This window comes from Daldinia loculata (genome assembly GCF_022478755.1).
Source record: "Daldinia loculata strain CBS 113971 unplaced genomic scaffold F4817scaffold_19, whole genome shotgun sequence".
Taxonomy (NCBI): domain Eukaryota; kingdom Fungi; phylum Ascomycota; class Sordariomycetes; order Xylariales; family Hypoxylaceae; genus Daldinia; species Daldinia loculata.
Genome location: NW_026054873.1, coordinates 122,607 through 141,723, shown reverse-complemented (window position 1 = coordinate 141,723; position 19,117 = coordinate 122,607). Strand labels below are relative to the sequence as shown.

General features: G+C 38.6%; 5 protein-coding genes across 5 annotated transcripts; 3 read left to right on the top strand and 2 right to left on the bottom strand.

Annotated features, from left to right (window-relative positions):
• The first annotated feature begins 8,826 nt into the window (after positions 1–8,826).
• Positions 8,827–10,397, top strand: F4817DRAFT_73657 (uncharacterized protein). Its single transcript, XM_049307843.1, has one exon. The coding sequence runs from the start codon at positions 9,390–9,392 to the stop codon at positions 10,023–10,025; it is 636 nt and encodes a 211-aa protein (XP_049159862.1). The 5' UTR covers positions 8,827–9,389; the 3' UTR covers positions 10,026–10,397.
• F4817DRAFT_73664 (uncharacterized protein) lies at positions 10,256–11,575 on the bottom strand. The gene is made up of 3 exons (XM_049307844.1): positions 11,219–11,575; positions 10,663–11,160; positions 10,256–10,620 (listed from the first exon to the last, which is right to left on the bottom strand). Exons 1-3 carry the CDS (start codon positions 11,396–11,398, stop codon positions 10,486–10,488), a joined length of 813 nt encoding a protein of 270 aa, XP_049159861.1. The 5' UTR covers positions 11,399–11,575; the 3' UTR covers positions 10,256–10,485.
• A 1,475-nt stretch (positions 11,576–13,050) lies between these two features.
• Positions 13,051–14,550, top strand: F4817DRAFT_364536 (uncharacterized protein; the record flags this gene model as incomplete). Its single annotated transcript, XM_049306767.1, has 1 exon — positions 13,051–14,550. One exon carries the CDS (start codon positions 13,051–13,053, stop codon positions 14,548–14,550), a length of 1,500 nt encoding a protein of 499 aa, XP_049159860.1.
• Positions 14,551–14,675: 125 nt separating this feature from the next.
• Positions 14,676–16,870, bottom strand: F4817DRAFT_334920 (DNA polymerase alpha/epsilon subunit B-domain-containing protein). Its single transcript, XM_049302972.1, has 4 exons — positions 16,707–16,870; positions 16,342–16,651; positions 15,327–16,290; positions 14,676–15,208 (listed from the first exon to the last, which is right to left on the bottom strand). The coding sequence occupies exons 1-4, from the start codon at positions 16,751–16,753 to the stop codon at positions 14,988–14,990; spliced, it is 1,542 nt and encodes a 513-aa protein (XP_049159859.1). The 5' UTR covers positions 16,754–16,870; the 3' UTR covers positions 14,676–14,987.
• A 181-nt stretch (positions 16,871–17,051) lies between these two features.
• Positions 17,052–18,967, top strand: F4817DRAFT_334919 (WD40 repeat-like protein; the record flags this gene model as incomplete). Its single annotated transcript, XM_049302971.1, has 2 exons — positions 17,052–17,321; positions 17,376–18,967. Coding segments are annotated over exons 1-2 (1,475 nt in total), but the record flags the coding sequence as incomplete, so codon positions are not given.
• Between the last annotated feature and the right edge of the window lie 150 nt (positions 18,968–19,117).

The window sequence follows — 19,117 nt, the reverse complement described above, 5'->3', positions numbered from 1 at the left end:
TTAATATAAAAATTTGCGTGGAAAATAAGTTTAATTAATTTAATAAATAATAGTTGATTATTAAGTAATAAATTTAATTTTTATAATAATAACGAGGAAAATATTATATATAATGATTAAAAATGTAAGGTTAAAGTAATATAATTTAAAATAATATTTTATTAAAAAGATGAAAATTTTGTAAAATATAAAAATAAAAATAAAATTATTTTATTTTTTAATTTTAAATTTATATAAATAAATAATTAAACGTTATATAAGTTAAGTAAAATTTAAAATTAATTAAAAATAATATTAATATTATATTATTTATAATTAATAAAAGTATTAATAAAATTATTTAAAAATTTTTAATAAATAATAATATAAATATATAAATAAATATTTAATTAAATAATATTTATAAAAGTTATTTTATAAATTTTAATAAATTATTACATATTTTATAATTTAATAATAATGTTTATAACATTGTTATTATATTAAAATAAAAGTTTAGTTAATTTTATATAATATATTTGTAAAGTTTATTATTACTTATTAATACTTATACGTAATATAAAATAAATATGTAAAATATTTATTAATATATTATATATATATATACCAAAAATATAATTAATATACCATAATTATATAAAAACGTGGAATATAATAAAATTGGTTAAAAAAGTTATAAAATAATTTAAAATAATAATATAAATAATAATAAAAAATAAAATTTATAATATTTTAAAAATGATAATTTAATTATAGGGTAAAATAATCTTGTTTTATTATTTAAACATTAATAAAATTATATTTAATAAACTTAAAAAAATTAAAATTTAACAAAAAAATATATAATAAATAATATTTAATGTTATATAAAAGATAATAATATTTAATCTTAGTTAAAATAACTAATAAATTAATATAATAAACGATTAAAATTATTTAATTAAATTATTTAATAATAAATGTTTTAATTGTAATAAAAAAAGCCATTAAACCAAAAATTATAATAAAAAACTACAATTTTTATATAAAATAACATTTAACGGTAAAAAAATTATTATTAAAAAAACGTTTTTTAAAAATAATAAAGATTTTATTAAAAAATTCAAAAAAATATTTAATAAATAAAAAAATAAAAGCGATAAAAAAGTTTAATTTATTAATAATAAAATAAATAACGAAGATAATAATAATTATAAAAAAGCATTAAATAATAAAGATTTAAAATAAATCTTTGTAAATGTTTTTAATAACTTTTTACAAAGTTATTAATAAAATGAATAAAAAGGTTATATTTATTAAATTAAAGTAAACGGGGGTAAAAAACTATTATTATTTAAAGATAAGTTTATTTAAAAAAAATACGGAAAAAATTACAATATATTTAAAATATAAATATATAATAGTAAAAATTTTATAGTTTTTTTTAATTATAATTGTAAAATATATTATATTATAAAATTTTGAGTTAAAAATATAATAAAATATTAATTATAAAAACTTTTTATAATGATAAAAATTGGAAAAGTTAAATTATAAATTAAATAAAATATAATTGTTTACGTAAAATTTAAAATATTAAACGGTTATAACGTTACTTTTACCGTTATAACAAAAATAATTTTAAACAAAATATTTTTTAATAATTTTATATTAAAACAAAATATTTTTTATAAATAAAAAATTTATTATAAAAGATTTTTATTTAATAAAACCATATATTTAAAAGGATTTAATAGTAAATTTACTTTAAAATTAATAAAAGATTTATTAATTTATTATTTATTAAAAATACTTAATAAAAAAACTGTTTATAAAGTAATTAATATATTAACAAAAATATAATAATATAAAAATATATTAATTAATAATTTTAAAATTAACGAGTATTTAACTTAATATAAATAAAAGTTTCTTAAATTATTTAATATTACGAAAAGACATATAAACGTAAAGTTAAAAATAAAATACAAGATTAATATAAAAAATAACCTTTTAATTAAATTATTATTAAAGTAATATAATTTTTATTAAAAATAAACGTTACAAAATTTTATAAAGGTTTATAAAGGTAAAATCTTATAAAAAAACAAAAGCTTATAAAAATTATTATATTTGTTAATATTTAAGAAAATATTAGGTTAAATTATTAAATTTAACAAAAATAACTTTAATGTTATATGGTATTTTTGTTATGATTATAAAGAATTAAATAAACGTATTAAAAAAAATATATATTTGTTATTTAACGTTTAAAATCAAATTTAATAAACGGTAAAATATTAATAATATATATTTATTAATTTAAAAAACGGTTTTTAATATATTAAAATTTAATAAAAAAATTATAAAAAGATAGTTTTTGTAATATTATTTAAGATTTTTAAATAAATTGTTATACCATTTAAATTAATAAACGTATTAATAATATTTTAAACATTAATTAATAAGATTTTAAAATTATTTTATAAATGGGTAATTAAATTATTAAATAATATTTATATTTAGGTTAATATTAAGGAATAATTTTACGAATAAATTAAAATAATGTTTATACGATTTGTTAAATATGGTATAATTGTTAATATTGTTAAAATATAAATGTTTATTAAAAAGGGAATATTTTTAAGATTTATAATATTAAAAAAAAAAATTGAAATTGATTTAATAAAGGTTGTAATAGTTAAAGATAAATTAATATTTAAAATAATTATATAAATTAAAATTTTTATTAATATTATTAAATATTTTAAAAATTTTATTAAAAATTATTTAAAAATATTAAACTTATTTATAATATTAATAGGAAAGTATAAAAATATATTTGTAAAATTTAATGTTATAATAAAAATAATTTAAAAATAAATTTATAATATTATTATAACGATGTTTATTATATAAAAATTTAATTAAAAATTATTATTTATATTAAAATTAAATGTTAATAAAAAATATGTAAAAGTAATTATTTTATAATTATATATATATAAAAATTAATAAGTTTTTTATTTAATAGTTTATTTTTTTAAAAAGTTAATAAATATATAAATATATTATTTAACGTAAAAAAAAAAATTATTAAAAATTATGTTAATATTTTAATATTAGTAATATTAAATAAAAAAAAACGTTATAATAATTATAAATTATAAATTATTAAAAATAATTAATATTAAAGTTAAATAATTTATTAAAATCTTTTATTTTTTTAATATTATTAAATATTATAACATTAAAATTATTTATTATTTAGGTAAAACTAACGTTTTAATTAATTATTTATTAAAACTTTTTAATAAATTAAATTTAAATTATTTAATAAATAAAAATACTGTAAAAAAATAATTTAATATTTTTACAAATTAAATTAAATAAATTTTTAAGCAATATATAAATATTTATAATTTAAAACGATATTATTAAATGTTATTAAAAAAGAATAAATAAATAATTATTTTGTTATTTATAAAAAATATTTATATAAAGTTATTAAATATAATAAGATTTTTAAAAACTTGTTACATATAATAGGAATAATATATAAAACTATAAGTTTTTAAAAAATATTAAAATATAATGATTTAATTATTTAATTACGTAAAATTTACCATAACCAAGGTTATGTTACGGTTAAAATCGTATAAAAAAAGGCATTAAAACAATATTAACATTTAAATATAATATTAATTATATAATAAATTATTGTTAAGTGCTTTACTTATTAATTAATAAAAAAGCCAAATTTTTTACTATTTAATTTATAATTAATTTAATTTTTAATATTATTAATGCGGTGGGTAATTAATTATATATTGATTATTATATATATTTTATTGGTAATTATAAAATATGTTATGAAATAAATTAAAGTATGTTTAATGTAAAGTATTATATTTGTTAAATATTAATTATTATTTATATATATCGGTAATATATATGGTTATTTAAAAAAGTGGATTAACAATAATATAAAATTATTTATAAATGTAAATATTATTAAATAAATATAAGAAAAAAACTTAACAATTAAATATTTTATGTTATTATAATTAAAAAAAAACGGTAAAATAAAAAAAATTAATGAAAATATTAAAAAAATTATGTTATGTAAATATTAAATAAATTTTATAGTAAATTTCTTTAATTTATTAAAAAAAGCGTTAATTATATATAATTATATTTTTAAGTTAAAAAAATATAATAATTTTTATTTAATGTTTAATATGTAATTTTTATAAAATTAATAATTGATTAAATATAATAAATATATATGCGAAATAATAAAGGAAAAAAAGATATTATTTGTAAAATAATTAATTATATAATATAAAGTATTATTAGTTTATAATAATTTTAATAATAGTAAATTAATAAAAAATTAAATATGTGTATATTTATAAAAAAAAAAAGATTTAATTAAAATATATGCGTTTAAAAATTAAGTATTATAAATAAAGTAATAAATTGTTAAATATAAACTTTATTATAATAATTTTTAAGTTATTAAAAGTTATTATATTGGTAATATATATTAAATTTAAAGTTTTAATAATATATTATTATAAAATAAATATAATAATATTAATTTATTTTTAATTTACGTTTAAAATGGGTATTTAATTTATAATATATAATATGTTAATAAAAAATTATTAAATTAAAATAAATAATATTTATAAAAACGATTAAATTAAAATATGTTAAAAAAAGGTATTATAATAATTAAAAATAATTATATAAAAAAAAGAAAATAATATAAATTTATTATTACGTATAAATTAATTATTAATAAAACGTTATTATTTATAAAATAACTTTAATTATATATATAATTATTTTTGTAATTTTTATATAAATTTAATAATTAATAATATTATGCGACTTATTTAAATGTTATTATTAATTGTAATATTATATTTTAAGTTTTTATATTTATAAGTATAAACGCATAAAAGTACTTAAGGTATTTATAATTTAACATCGTCACTTAAAACATAACACATTTATACGCCGTGTACAAATTTATTATATTATTATATAAATGTATATTATGATTATCGCGTTTCTATTCAATTATTATCAAGTACGATAGAATTGTATATGAATGAATTCCCCTAATTACAAGTATCGTGATATGTCGGCTGAAAGACGGCTGGCTGAAAACAGGGACCTGCAGGTGAACAATTGAGTTTACTCTCCAGGATCGGCAAGCCTCAGACTAGCCATCATACCACCGTCACCGTCATCAGTACATTAGGTACTTCTTCTCCGCCTGACATAATCGGAGTACGATTACCTTGAACCCCTGGCTACAGGCTACGTACATAAGTCGCCAAGTCTTAGCCCTCCCTCCCTCTTTAAGTCAGAGATGCTGCAATCGGATGCTTTATAAGGGTTAATAGCTATAACCCACTTCCCTACAGCCCCTTCATCAAACCAAAACATTTACGTCGTCCAATTATAATTATTCCTAGCAACTTTAAATAAAGAAAAGTTGTCAAGAGCTTGGACCCTTGCTCCCTCCTAATCCGGGGATAGATTAAAAACTTTGACTTATGTAATCGAACTAATTATCTAAGGCTCGAAGTAATATTTGATAGTCTTCTTTAGTACGGTCTTGTGAATATATCCAATTCATTTACTCTATTGGTATTGTTACATCCTTCCTCCTCTTCTCTTTACTCGTACGAAGTATACCTTAAGTAAATACACCCACATAATCACATAATATTGAACTAAGTAGCTACCTTTTAGCTCTAGCCCTAATTAGTTCTGCATCTTACATATCACTTACACTGCCGGTGGCTAAGAGCTTGTCCATAATCATCATCTCACCCCATCTCATCCTCCACTCCCGACTCATAACTCCACACCACCTCAACCGAATCATTAATTAGGAGCATCGGTCTATACTGCGAGGTGCTGAGTGCTGCAGTAACTTGCTCCCTCATTCTTCCTTGATTTATGACCTTCTAGTTGAAGTGTTACCAATCCTTTTAGAAGATGTTAACACCACCCATTCGACCCATTCGCTCGCGGAACCGGCCCGCATATTGTGGAATATGATCATCCAAGAGTAGCGGATGTGGTCTCAAGCGTCCCAAGTACTATATTCGTACCCACCAATTCAGCCCTACGAGAGAGCTATGATCTCGCTAGTGGTCCATCTGACTGCAGACTTATAACGCTGAGACCAATCGTCCCCCACCAAATCCACCACTGCCAAGGGTAGCGCATGCAGGGTGTGAAAGCCGTCTCATCTTTTACGCCAATACGGAAGACGTCTTCATTCTTGGTTCATCAGCCCTATAGTGCAACCACGTCTAATATCTTGATTCGCCCGTGTTCCCTACGGAAGACTGCATTAGTGTCTACATGCATCAAGGGGGAGGCCGCCACTATATACTATGGAAGAGCACTGATTAGATTTTGCATCTCACGCAGAATCAAGGTCCGAGAAGACTCGGTGCGTTCGACGGCACTCCAACCACAAAGTTACAATAAGAGGAGCAGTTGTCGTTGAACAACACTGCAACTATCCAATAAAAAGAGTGCCGAGAGAGAAAACGGCGTAAAAATTTCGATATACAAATTTGGGGGCTTTTTCCTACACTTGAAAATAGGCCGCCAGCGACATGAATTCGCCGAATCTCTTCTACGTCTTGTCTCTCCTCGGATGAAAGCGAAAAATACCACGTCGTTAATCGTGATGCAGGAGGGATTGACCGACTCCTCTTGTTCTTATGGGATTTTGATACTAGCATTACGATAAAGTCGTATACTGTGAGATGTACCTTAGTACATCTCAACACGTGACTGCTCGTCACGTGTCATTCAGACATTCAGATTCATCTTGAGTGTTTGTAAAAAAAAAATAATAATGTTTGATTTTAGTAGTTAGTTCAATAGATCAATTTATCTAACATATACCGTACCGCGTTTACAAAGAAGTTACTTACCTCACAACATCTTATGTGTGTAGTACCAATGTCTTCTGTTTCCCCCGCTTGTCTAATGGTTACCTAACCCTTAGCCAAGACTCTTAGCCGCAGCAGCCAATGGTGATATCTATTATTTCACATTGACGTGGCTCGAATAATAAAACCGAGCCTGTGAAGCTTGCACAAGCGCAATAAGTCTAGGCGCGAATAGCAAAACTTTCAGGGTTTTAGGCCTCTACGCTAGTACATATTGATATTGCTTCCTCGGACTACCACATATACCTTTAATATCTATTAAGATATCTGACTCGATAATCGGCGAAACCGTCACGTTCCTACCCATCGTTACATTTAACGGCGCGAACTCTGTTCGTATCTGGCAAGATATACATGTATTAAAGTAAGAGCGGACAACACCAACTCCTTCTGCTGTACAAACCCTTCGTAACGATATGACAGCCTCACCATAGTTATTATTTACGCGTCAATGACACCCCAAAAAGAAAGAAACTCACGATTGTTTCGGCCCTTTTAGAATAGTGATACAACACCCCGCATGCATAGTCTCCCGACGCTATCCCAATTACGTGTTATGTCTTTGGAGAATGATGTCCGGGGGTCATAATCAGGGGCCCTCAAATCTGACTCAGATAGGCTATCAACGTGGTACCGAGATCAAATCGACCTACTTCCGCTCTGCTGGTATTGCAACCCTAGCGTTCGATAGCACTAAATCGTAGCGAGACCACATTCTTAGACCGCCCCCAATTCTAAGACCACCAGACTGAGATTTCGGCGCAACAAAACCCCGCCCGGAGTCTAATTTGTTAGGTGATCGCAGTTAAAACCCGGATAGCGAGTTTGTGGTCAGCAAAGTACAGTACAGCATTGGCATTGACATTGGCAATGATGCATGCATACCTAAAATAATAACGATAGTTACAACAAGATGTAAAATGATGTCGCCTGAGGGGATCACGTTACTTCTATACTTCGAGGCGTAGGGCATTGATCTAAAGCCGAGGTAATGGAGGAAATAAACTCAGCCTCTTCACTATGTAAGTGGGAGCTTCTAAGCTTCTGTGCAGCCACGCGATCCCAGATACCTAATGGAATGTTTCCGCTTTTTTCCCGCTCTTGGCTGACCAGTGGTGACCGACTTTTTAGGTATTTTTCTGCAGAAGCTAACGGTCGGTAGGCCACCGAAGAGTCGGTAGATGGACAGATAAGAAGCACCGCTAGCAAGGCGCAGTAGCACCGGACATGCCCGAAAAAATCCCATAAAGCGGAGACCCACAATGCGGCCTTTCGTTTGGACCTCAATTCAGATCTAAACTTTCCACCTCCACGAAATAAAAAGTACTATGTAACATACCTACGTCAAGTAGGTATATGCATTCATTGTCATAGCGTCCGCCGTTTCACAAAAAATCTGCCTTACAATAGTGGTTACCTAAACTCATAAGCTACCTGCTACCTCGGTAACGCTACTATATCTCTCAAACTTCGCCGATTGACGTATTAGATATTGTGGCTGTGTACGAGGTTGATGTTGTTTACTTAGGATTGCCGCTATACTCTAGACGAACGTGCAGAGAACACGCGGACAATATTGATCGTGACACTATCATGATTTAACTAGTATGAGTCGAAGGAACCGAGACATCTAGATCGGTAAGCTCTCGTGCTAGCTCATAGGAAGGTGATTGCTATCGTACAACGTAGATGCAAGCTCGTTGAATGGAGTCGGGAATATGACTCCATTTGACAATAAGGATGCGGCTCTTTGCTTATTGATAATTCCAAGGTGGGTTCTGTTTCGTCCGATGTTACTATCTTGGTTGATAAATGCCGTGTCTCATCGTATCCGGCGATGCAACTCGATCTTGACATAAGTAGCGAATACATAAAACATACAAGACTTCAATGTTGCAATGTCCGGAATACTTAGGTACTTCGTACCTTTACGAGCCAATTACATGCTGCAGCGCGGATCTCGGCATGTTCCACTATCAAGCAACATTTAGGTAGTACCTAGCTTTGATTAGATAGGGCAGATAACAGCGACCCCTGCAGAAAAAAAGTTGAGCTCGCTGGAATTTGTTTCTACCAGCGACGTCGTCTCCCATTCCAGAGCTCCGTTTAACCCGCAAGACTCACCGAGGACAGAGACCTACATACTTGGCCGATTCCTAAAAAAACGGCAAGGCGTCCAATATTTAATTTTACCGCTCAGCTATAGAGCTATATTGACATTTTACCCCTGAACCCCCTCGACGAGCCCGCAATTTCGAAAGGCGCATCATAACCCCTCCTCGTGCCGTCCCGCCATCTCCTCATCCCCTCGTCCCCTCGCCTCAACGACTGACACATAGCCAATCGCTAAGACTTCGGACAAAGAACCACTTACACACATATACATATACATATACATATACATACACATACGCAATGGCGTCCTCGCCATCACAACCGCAATCCGCTGCACCGCCACAGCCCACGCCCACGCCCACGCCCACCCCACAACCTCCTACCAACCCCTTCGTCCACAACGTCGCGCTAGGCGTAACCCCCATAGCGCTCTTCGCGCTATTCCTACCACCGCGCCGTCTAGACCTGCGCGCCATAATCCTCGGAGGCGTCGCGCTGTGGGGCACGAACCAGCTCGTCGCCGACAACAGCGGCACGTCGTCCCTGCGGCGCATGACGCAGCGCCTGGAAAAGATGTCCGGCGCCGAGCTGCCGGAAAAAGCAAAAGAGATGCAGGCGCGGTTGCGGGCCGAGCGCGCGCGCCGGGCGCAGGAGGGTCTTACCGAGGAGCAGAAGAGGATGCTGGAGGAGCATCGGCGGAAGGGGGAGAAGGAGAAGGAGAGGGGGCTGTTGGAGAGGGTGTGGATGGGGGATAGTGGTGAGGACTGGAAGGCTAAGAGGGATCAGAGGGAGAAGGAGGCGTTGAGCGAGGGCGGCGGCGGGTACTGGAGTCTTATTGCGGATCAGGTTTCTGAGGTGTGGAATCAGGGGAAGAAGAAGAAGGATGGTGATGAGGAGAAGGAGAAGGAAAAGGAGAGCGAGTCGAAGAAGCCTTAATTGGATTATAAGAATGGCCACGGATTTAGAAGTGAATTAACGAGCTAGCTGTACGTTACGAGATCTGCATATATGGGGGAGCATAGTGGACTGGAGTTTATCACGGGTTTTGGGGGAGAGGGACCAGGCACATAAAATCTAGGCGGACAAAACGACGCATCTCTGTTAAAAACTATGACCTAAAATCTTTGACCTTCTTCGGAATCTGCTCATAACCGTGCCGTAATACCGAGAAGTCATAAACGAACCATCGTTATCTAGCAATGTAATTCATACGTTCCTAATGGCCTTGAAAAAAAAGGTACCATACTGTAGAAAGCGTAAACATGCACAGACGAGCAAGCAAAACAAGCTTTTAACATTCCACGCCCAACGCCTCAGAACCGATCCGGGAAGAATGGAATGCCACGGCCGTAGGTAGGTAGGTACCTGTTAGTAAGGAAACCTCAAGTAGAGATAATCACGCCGCATTCTGCGCAGACAGGCCCTGTCTCTTAGAAGCCTTCTTATCCATCTTATCAAGCACCTTCTTGCGCTCCTTAAGACGGCGTCCAGTCAGCAGCTTGCCCTTCTTGTTGCGGATGCGCGCGGCCTCCTTGTCCTTGCGGCGCTTCTTCTTGTCGATGCGCGCGGCCGCCTTGCCGTCGTAGTCCTCGACCCACCTGTCCAGCTTGGCCTGGACCTCGTCCGGGCCCGCGTCCGCGCCGAGCTCCTTGGCGATCTTCTCGCGCTGCTGCTCGATCATGCGGATGCGGCGGCGCGCTTGGCGGTTCAGACCCGTCGGCGGCTTCATCTTGCTCGGGCCCTTGGATTCGCCGTCCGAGAGGGCCATCTCGTCGTCTTCGTCTGCTGCGTCGACGGCTTTTTGGGGGATGGAGCTCGGGTCGATGGGCGTGGGCTTCGTGTCGATTGTGAAGAGAGCTGGGCCGTTGTTGTCGTTGTCTGAGGAATCGGGATCGGAGTCTTTGGAGATGGGGCGCACGGGGAGTTCGGTGCTGTTGGATGCGCTATCGGCTACTGCTTCCTCGAGGGCGGCCTTCTTGGACTTCTTTTCCTTCTTCTTGGACTTCTCGGCTTTCTCGTCTGATCGCTTCTTTTCCTTCTTAGGCTTGACCTCTGGCACGGACTCGGCCGACTAGAATCCAACTGTAAGTCTTGCATTCACGGAAGTCTTATAGAGAAGAAATACTCACAGGTTCCTCAGCTGCTGCCGGGGTGTCTTCTAGCTTGCTAGGCTCATTGTTGGAGTCCTCGGGCGTCTCTGCACGCTTCGACTTCTTTTCCTTCTTCTGCTTCTTCACCTTGTCCTTGGAGACCTTCTTCTCGGGCTTTTCAGCCTTCTTGTGGAGCTTCTCAGCTCGTTCCTTGGCCATCTTGCTATAATTCCAAGGTGCTGCAAGGCTGAATTGAAGCAAAAATGGTTGTTTTTGGGCAAGGAGAACAAACAACGAGAGGAGAAGGTAAATATGAGTAAATGAATAGAAGCAGGTGCCGACCAATTAGATCGGATCGTGAGAAGCTGCACGCGACGAAAGTTCAAAGAAGAAAAAAAGTTACAGGTACCGTTATCTTATCAGTAGATCCTTAACGCTGGCCGTTAGCTCTGCCCCACACCCTGTTCAAGCTTTATCGTCGCTGTAGAAGTCGTGGCAGGGATCTAATAAGAGATATGTACCCAAGTACCACCAATTATACAGATGCACATATAGGGAAAGCCATGCTCATTTTGCCCATCATCGGCCTTACGTACCTAAGTCACGGTCTTTTCTGATTTATTGAAGTCCCAATATTTTTGCTGTTTGCCTAATTACTACTATAACTATAACTACGAGCTGTAAAAATCTTAATTTTACTTAAAGGGAGCTGGACTATGAAAGCTGTTGCCAAGTTTTTTCTAAGATGAAGGAATCAAGTAGATCAGCTTCACCTTAGCCCTCCGCAAGATTTCCATTTATAAAAGTCGGTATTTTTTATATAAAATAGCTCAATATTAGCCATGACTTATAAATGGCAATTATGGTATTCCTTACTAGCTTTAAGTATGGAATTACTTACAATAGAAAGGGCAGGGCAGTTGTCATAGATGGCTCTATATCATTTTCCGTCCTAATTAGATTTCGAGGCTACATCTGTTGACCTAAGCCTTTACATTATTAGATGTGCTGCAATTCCTTCCGAATGGGTCGGAGTTTGAGATGGCTCGTGGAAATGTTCTTTGAGACATGTGCCCAAGTTAATAATATATGTACTCTGTATAATACGTGTAAGAGTAAGAAGCAGGGAAGGAGACTAAAAGCCGTTTCGGCAATTAGTATCGTTAGAACATACGCTCAAATTAAACATGATTCATAGCTGCTGATGTCTAATATATACTAATAATATACAGCGTCTCATATACCAACTACTCTCACAAGGGTTCTCAGCAGGAAAGGGGGACCTTATATCGGATTGAACATCATTAGCAGAGCAGATGCCTAGCAGCATTTTTCCATTAGGTATACAACACAGATTAGGAGGCTAATACTTAAAATACGCCTACATGCTTAAGGGGTGTGTGTTGTACGAAGGTATTAGGAAGGAAGCGACGTTTAAACCTCATCGTTTCCAGTATTCATTACCTATTATTCAACTCTGGCAGCTGTTACCCGTCAACGAGAATCTGCCCGGTAGCAACTAATAGCCGCAACTTCTATCCTACCGCCTCTCGAATTTGACTTCTACCTAAAACCACAGTTATCAAGTAGCGTATGAGTTTCGATTTCTAGCCCGGCGTCCTACTCTTACTGGAGCCAATACGTTGCCCTTTGATCTCTTGGGGAGCCAGGACGCCTTCGTTAACTTATATAAATACTTGCTACCAGCCTAGCCTAGTATTTATTTGGTAAACTTCTATGAATCTGTTTCATTCCCTACGCGACATCACTCAGATAACATTACTACGGTATATTCAACATTGAAACGTACGCATTGCGCTGTTTCTATTTCTACAGGTTTTTACATTTGACCAACTACGGTTACAAGCAGCATGCCTCCTAAAAAGTCAGACCCTTCCAGCAAAGGGAAACGTACAGCAGTCAGGAAGACTGCTCCTCCTGGCCGTGGCGCGCGCAAACGAAATGGACCTACCGCTGCAGAAAAGCGAGCCGAGAAGGCCGCGGAAAAGGCTGCCGAGAAGGAAGCTGCCCGTGCGAGGGAGGAGTGTCGACTTCGCCGCGAAGCTGAAAAGGTCGAACTGCCAACTCACCCCGATGATGATCTCTTAGTATTATCCATGACCCAAAGGACAAACCGAAAGCGTTCGGCCAACATGGCCTACGACGACTGCGATAGGAGCAAGCGTCCCAAAATTTTCGAAGATGGGGGCAAAAAGAAGGTCTCGCGCCTCTTGCCTTGGGAGAAAGACAAAAGGCTTGAGCAGCCACCTTCTCTTGACACCCTCAAACTTGAGAGCTTGACCTCTGTTGAAGCCATGGGTACCCTTGGTCGTCTTCCTACTGAGATTCGCGACGAAATCTTGCGGTACATACTGATTTCTCCCCGTGACATTGCAGTGTTCAGGGGCTGGACCCGAGTCTACGGACGTAGGGGACCTAAACTAGACCTCGCAATCCTCTACACGTGCCGTGTCTTATGGCTCGAAGGACTTCGTATCCTATTTGGCGAGAACACTTTCCTCTACGATATCCGCGACCCTCCTGATTATTTGGAGATGACCGAAAGAATCATGGGCCGCGTATTTCTCAAGGACAAGATACCTATTGATAAATATGGACACCTGATGCGCTACATCAAGATCAACGTCCCAGCGAACCGCCTGAATAGTACGGTAATTAGCAATTTCTGCAATGCTATCCGCAAGTTCGTTCCTGGTCATGGTCTAGCCGAGCCAGCACATCTCCACACATTGACGCTCAAAATACCGGCGGTACAAGTGAGGGATATGGGCTTTACTGATTTGGTTGAGGATCCCAATGAGGTGCCTGCCACTAGGTTATTCAACCACTTCACCACCACCAGGGAGTCACTTATGCTTCTCAATGTCCAATACCTCCGCATCCTAGCCACAGATAGCGACGCGAACTTGTACGAGAACGTAATCAATCTCCGGTGTCACTACATGCAGAAGCAGGCGCGGGAGGACAAGAATGGAGTCGCGGTCAAGGATGCTGAGGGTGCCGAGGCCTATTTTAAGAAACAGGTCAAGAGCGCGAAGTCGCGAGTGTACATGCTCAAAATGGCGATCGAAATGCTGGCCGTACTCTGCCCAGAGGAAAGAGATAGTATGAAGTCCGAGCCCTGGAAGTTCCTAGGACAGGAGAAAAGGGGGCGACACATAGATAGCATGGAGGTGGAGACACTGCCAGACGACTGGTCTGAAGCCTCGGAGCCCGCCTCGTCTCGAGGATCGAGAAGTCCAAGCGTTAGGCCCGAATATACACAAGAGCAGTTGGCTAGACTGATCTCCGAAGACGACGAGTCGGAAACTTCTGATGATTCAGATCAAGGGATTGTTTCGTCCGAGTAGGGAAGTCGAGATGAGTTGGGAGATTTCAGAAGAGCTTGAGGCGATGCGTTCGGATCCATAGTACTTATGAGCATATATCACGTAGCTCTCACAATGCGTTACTTTTGCATGCGTTAATTTCATACGTTGATTTCATGTTACGGCTTAGGCCTAATAAATATCTTTTTTCAGTAGACTTACGGTCCTGCCTCGCGCTGGGTTTGATTGATTCTTATAATGACATTTAAGCTCTCCCCCTAAATCCATGTAGTTAGACGATAAATAGTTGCTAAGCTCGGCCCGTGAATGTCCTTGAATTTCTCGCCCTTTAGCCTTGGCTACTATATATGGATATCATTGGCAAGAGCTTTCTATTCTGGAGACCCCTTAAGTCCTACCCCTCAAGTCCTGCCGTTATAACCCTAGCGTACCTAACTTTACGCTCGGGCCGTGGCCTCCTAGACCGCAGAAATCTTAACCTTCGTGACGTCTAAGGTCTCGGTATCCACCAGCACTATCTCTTGGGTATCTGCAAAGGATGGGACGGCAACGAGCCGCACGGATTGCCCTTCTGGGCCTTTTATGACTTTGGTGCCGAACCGGGGCTGGCAGCCGGCGAAAAATAGGTGCGGACATGTCTGCATGACGAACGGGTCGTCGTCTTGGAAGGGGTAGCTCCCTAGATGTGGTAGGGTGGATGGTTAGCTTCCGAAGGGGGGGAAAAGTATAAGGAGAAAGGGAATCCTGGTATGCATAGGAAATAGGGTTTAAGGGCAAAGTAAAAAAAAAAAACATACATAGCGTATCAGGCGCAGTCGGCGCACAGCACCGCCACCGACACATCGCCTCCATCATGCCTAGCCGATCATCGCTATCGACGTACTTGAATATATCATCGACGTTCTGCCCTCCGGTCCCTAGCACGCGCCACCCATCGACCTCACCCTCCCACGGATTCGTCACGGCGTCGAACCAGCCGGGCTCGGCGTCCGTAGCTGTAGGCGGTGCCGTGTATGGGCGCGAGTACGGGAACATGGCCGGGTGGATCGGCTGCTGCGGGAAGCTCGCGTTGGCGGGGTCCTGAGCCCCGGGGAGTAGGGTTACGGGGATCGAGGGTAGCAATGCGGAGAGGAACTCGTCGAGGAGTTGCGATGGTAAGGCGTTATATGCGCTGCTGTCGTAGCCGTACTTTTTGTGTGCTTTTTTCTCGGTTAAGTCTTCGTCGGTGCCGGGGCGTCGCTCCTCGAGGGAGATGGAGTTGCCCGCGATGATCAGCCGGCTTATTTGGGATAGCTCTTGTTGTGCGGAGGGGTCGAGGGATTCGCCTAGCAGGAACTCGAGGAGTAGGCTTAGCTCAATTGCGTGCGAGGCGTCGGTGCCGGAGAAGCCTAGGCCGGACACGATGGCGATTTTGGACCCGCTGCCCTTGGACCCGGCGTCTGTCATCTCAGCGTCTTCGTCTTTGGGTTTTGGGTTGGCTTTTCCCTTCGTGGCACCACCCTTGGCGTCGACGGGCGGCTTAGGTAGCGCCCGGCGTTCTGGCTGCGGGGGTAGATCGGGAAATTTCAGGTCGATGACTTCGAGCTGGCCGTTCGCGTTCTCGGTACCCATGACGGCAATGATGCACCCGGTCACAAGGAGCACGGAGTTCAGCACGTCGCCGACGAGGCGTATACGGCCAGACTCGTCCTCTAGGGTAACGGCGTCGGAACCGTCGTCTGAGTAGTACTTTTTGTTTGAGATGGGGGCTGAGAGCCATCGCTAGGGAAAGTTAGATTTTATGTTGTACAATTCAGAAGCTCGATCACATACATCCTTCGAGACATCCTCAAGAATATTGGGTTTTAGAGGCATATCCATGTAGACGGTACCCGAGACCCAACATAGCTCGCCCTGTCGAATATCCAGCACCCGCTCAGCCTTCTTCACCGGCTCCTTACCAATAAGCTGGTCATCCCAAGCAGCAGATGCGAGTTGCTCGACAGCAGGCTTGATCTTAGTGAGCCGCAGGAAATACATATCGGCGAACTGTTGCTTATATGGCTTATCCTTATCAAGCCTGAAGGAGTGCAGCGACTTGTAATCTGAAGAAGCTCTCTGGAGCTCATCCTCCGTCTTGCCCCTGTGAACTATTAGTATCTATAGTCTGGTTGAATTGAAGAATGATAAAGACTTACGAAGGCTTCCGGAGCAAGTTTCCGGGGATATCATCTAGCGTGGTCATCGTGTATATCTTATAATTAACATCCTCGGCCTGGGTTTAGGAGAAATAGTAGTTATAGAGAAAGTGCATGGAAAGACGCGTCCACCGAACGAAGACGCGTTTTTGGCGTTAATTGACTGTGGCTTGGCTTAAGGGTGGCTTTGGTATTCTATCTTCTAACAGCTAGCGATTACATATGCATATTTTGATTGGTGGATACCCCTGCATCGCGGGGTAAGGCTGGTAGGCATGGGTGCTGGAAGGCTGGTAGAAGCTAAATGGGAAAATTTCCCCAATTCTATCGATAAGAAAAAAAAGTTCCAGAAGTAACATTAATAACTTGTATGTTGAATATCAGGTAGAATTGAAAGATTGTCGGTTTTGAATAAATACTCGCATTTCATACCTTAAATTCAAACAATTACAACTCATTCACTCGATTAAGGATCTATCGGTTATAAAAGTACCATGGATTCGTCTATAGGCCAGCCAGGAGCGGCCGAGGCCCAGCAAATCCGGGTCAATTTCACCACGACATCTCCAGATCTTCAATTACCAGAAGGCCGAACCCAATTGCTCGTGCCAGCCGGTCCGTTTTGCTTCCTCACATTATAATATCAAATCATACTTACTTAATTTACAGATATCAAGCGCTATGGCCTCTCCCGCGTCCTCAACTCCGAGTCCATGCTCGACACCCCATCGCCTATCCCCTTCGACTTCCTCATCAACGGCAGCTTCCTGCGCACCTCGCTCGAGGACTACCTCAAGGCCAACGGGCTCTCCGCCGAATCCACAGTCACCGTGCAGTACGTCCGCAGCTTAATACCGCCCGCCTTCCAGGCTAGCTTCGAGCACGACGACTGGGTCAGCGATGTCGATGTTCTGTCTGAAACCTCGCGCGCGGGTGTCTGGAGCGGAGGGAAGTTTGTTACGGGCCAGGATAGGATTTTGTCGGCCTCGTATGATGGTCTGCTGAGGATATGGAATAAATCCGGGAACGTAATCGCCACTTCTTCGTCTAGCAGCCTAGGCGGCCACAGCGCTAGTGTCAAGGCTGCGAAATTCATATCCGCGTCGCAGGTCGCATCGGCCGGGCTTGACCGCACAGTCCGCATATGGAAGTACACCGAGGCTGATGACTACCTTTCCGGCACTCTGAAGCCCACACTCGAGCTGTACGGACACAAAGCCGGCATCGAATCCCTCGACGTCCACGGCCCGACTGGGCGCATCCTAACTGCCGCCAGCGACGGCACCATCGGTCTCTGGACAACATCCAAATCCACTGCCCCCGCAGCCCCAGCAGCCCTCCTCCCCGGCGCCAACGCCTCCTCCTCCAAGAAGCGCAAAATCGCCTCCTCAGCACCCCAACGCGGCCCTCTCTCCCTAACCCAACCCCACACCGCCGCCGCCTCCGCCGCGCTCTTTGACCCCGCCGATGCCACGGTGGCGTATACCGCGTCCCAGGACCACACCATCCGCACCATCGACTTAACCACCAGCAAAGTCGAAAACGTAATCACGACCTCGCACCCGCTCCTCTCCTTGTGCGCGATCCGGCGCACCGGCAATAGCGTACTCCTCGCAGCGGGCACTTCAGCACGACACATCACGCTTGCAGACCCACGGGCCGGCGCGGCCGCGACCTCGGTGATGACGCTGCGCGGCCACCGGAACATGGTTACTGCCATTGCGGCGTCGCCTGATAACGAGTACAGCCTAGTCTCCGCCTCGCACGACGGCACGTGTCGGACCTGGGACCTGCGGGGGGCGCGCGCGGGCACGCGGGCTGAAGGAGGGGGAGCGGTAAGCGAGTCTGTGTATGTGATTGAGCGGGAGAGCCAGAAGAATAGTAGTAGTAGTAAGGGTAGTGATGTACCGGGCCGAGGCGCCAAGGTGTTTGGTGTGGCGTGGGATCGCAGTTGGGGGATTGTTAGTGGTGGGGAGGATCGCATGGTGCAGGTTAATCGGGGGAGGGATTTGCTTGCGGTTGACTAGTTAAGATCCTTTTTTTTTATGGAAGTGGGCGAGTGAGTGAGTGAGTGAGTGGATGAGTTAGTTACGTCGACGGGCGATGGGCGATGGTGAGAATGGTGTCGGTGGTTAAAAGAACGGCGGTTATACCTAGGTAGAGAAAACATGGATGAATGTTTGGAATAGGTATCTACCTAGGTACCTAAGGTGTGTATATATACCCCCGCTTAGATCTAATACAAGTAGTATATATGCTGGTGTAATCTATGCTTTCAGTGAGGTTCTAATGGATCTATTCAGCCTGAGCGTAAGAATTGCTTGCGTATAGGGCTATTCTAAGCTTCAAGTGTATGATATGTTATTGTGATAATGACTATGTAGACGACAGTTAAGACAAGTTAGCTACAA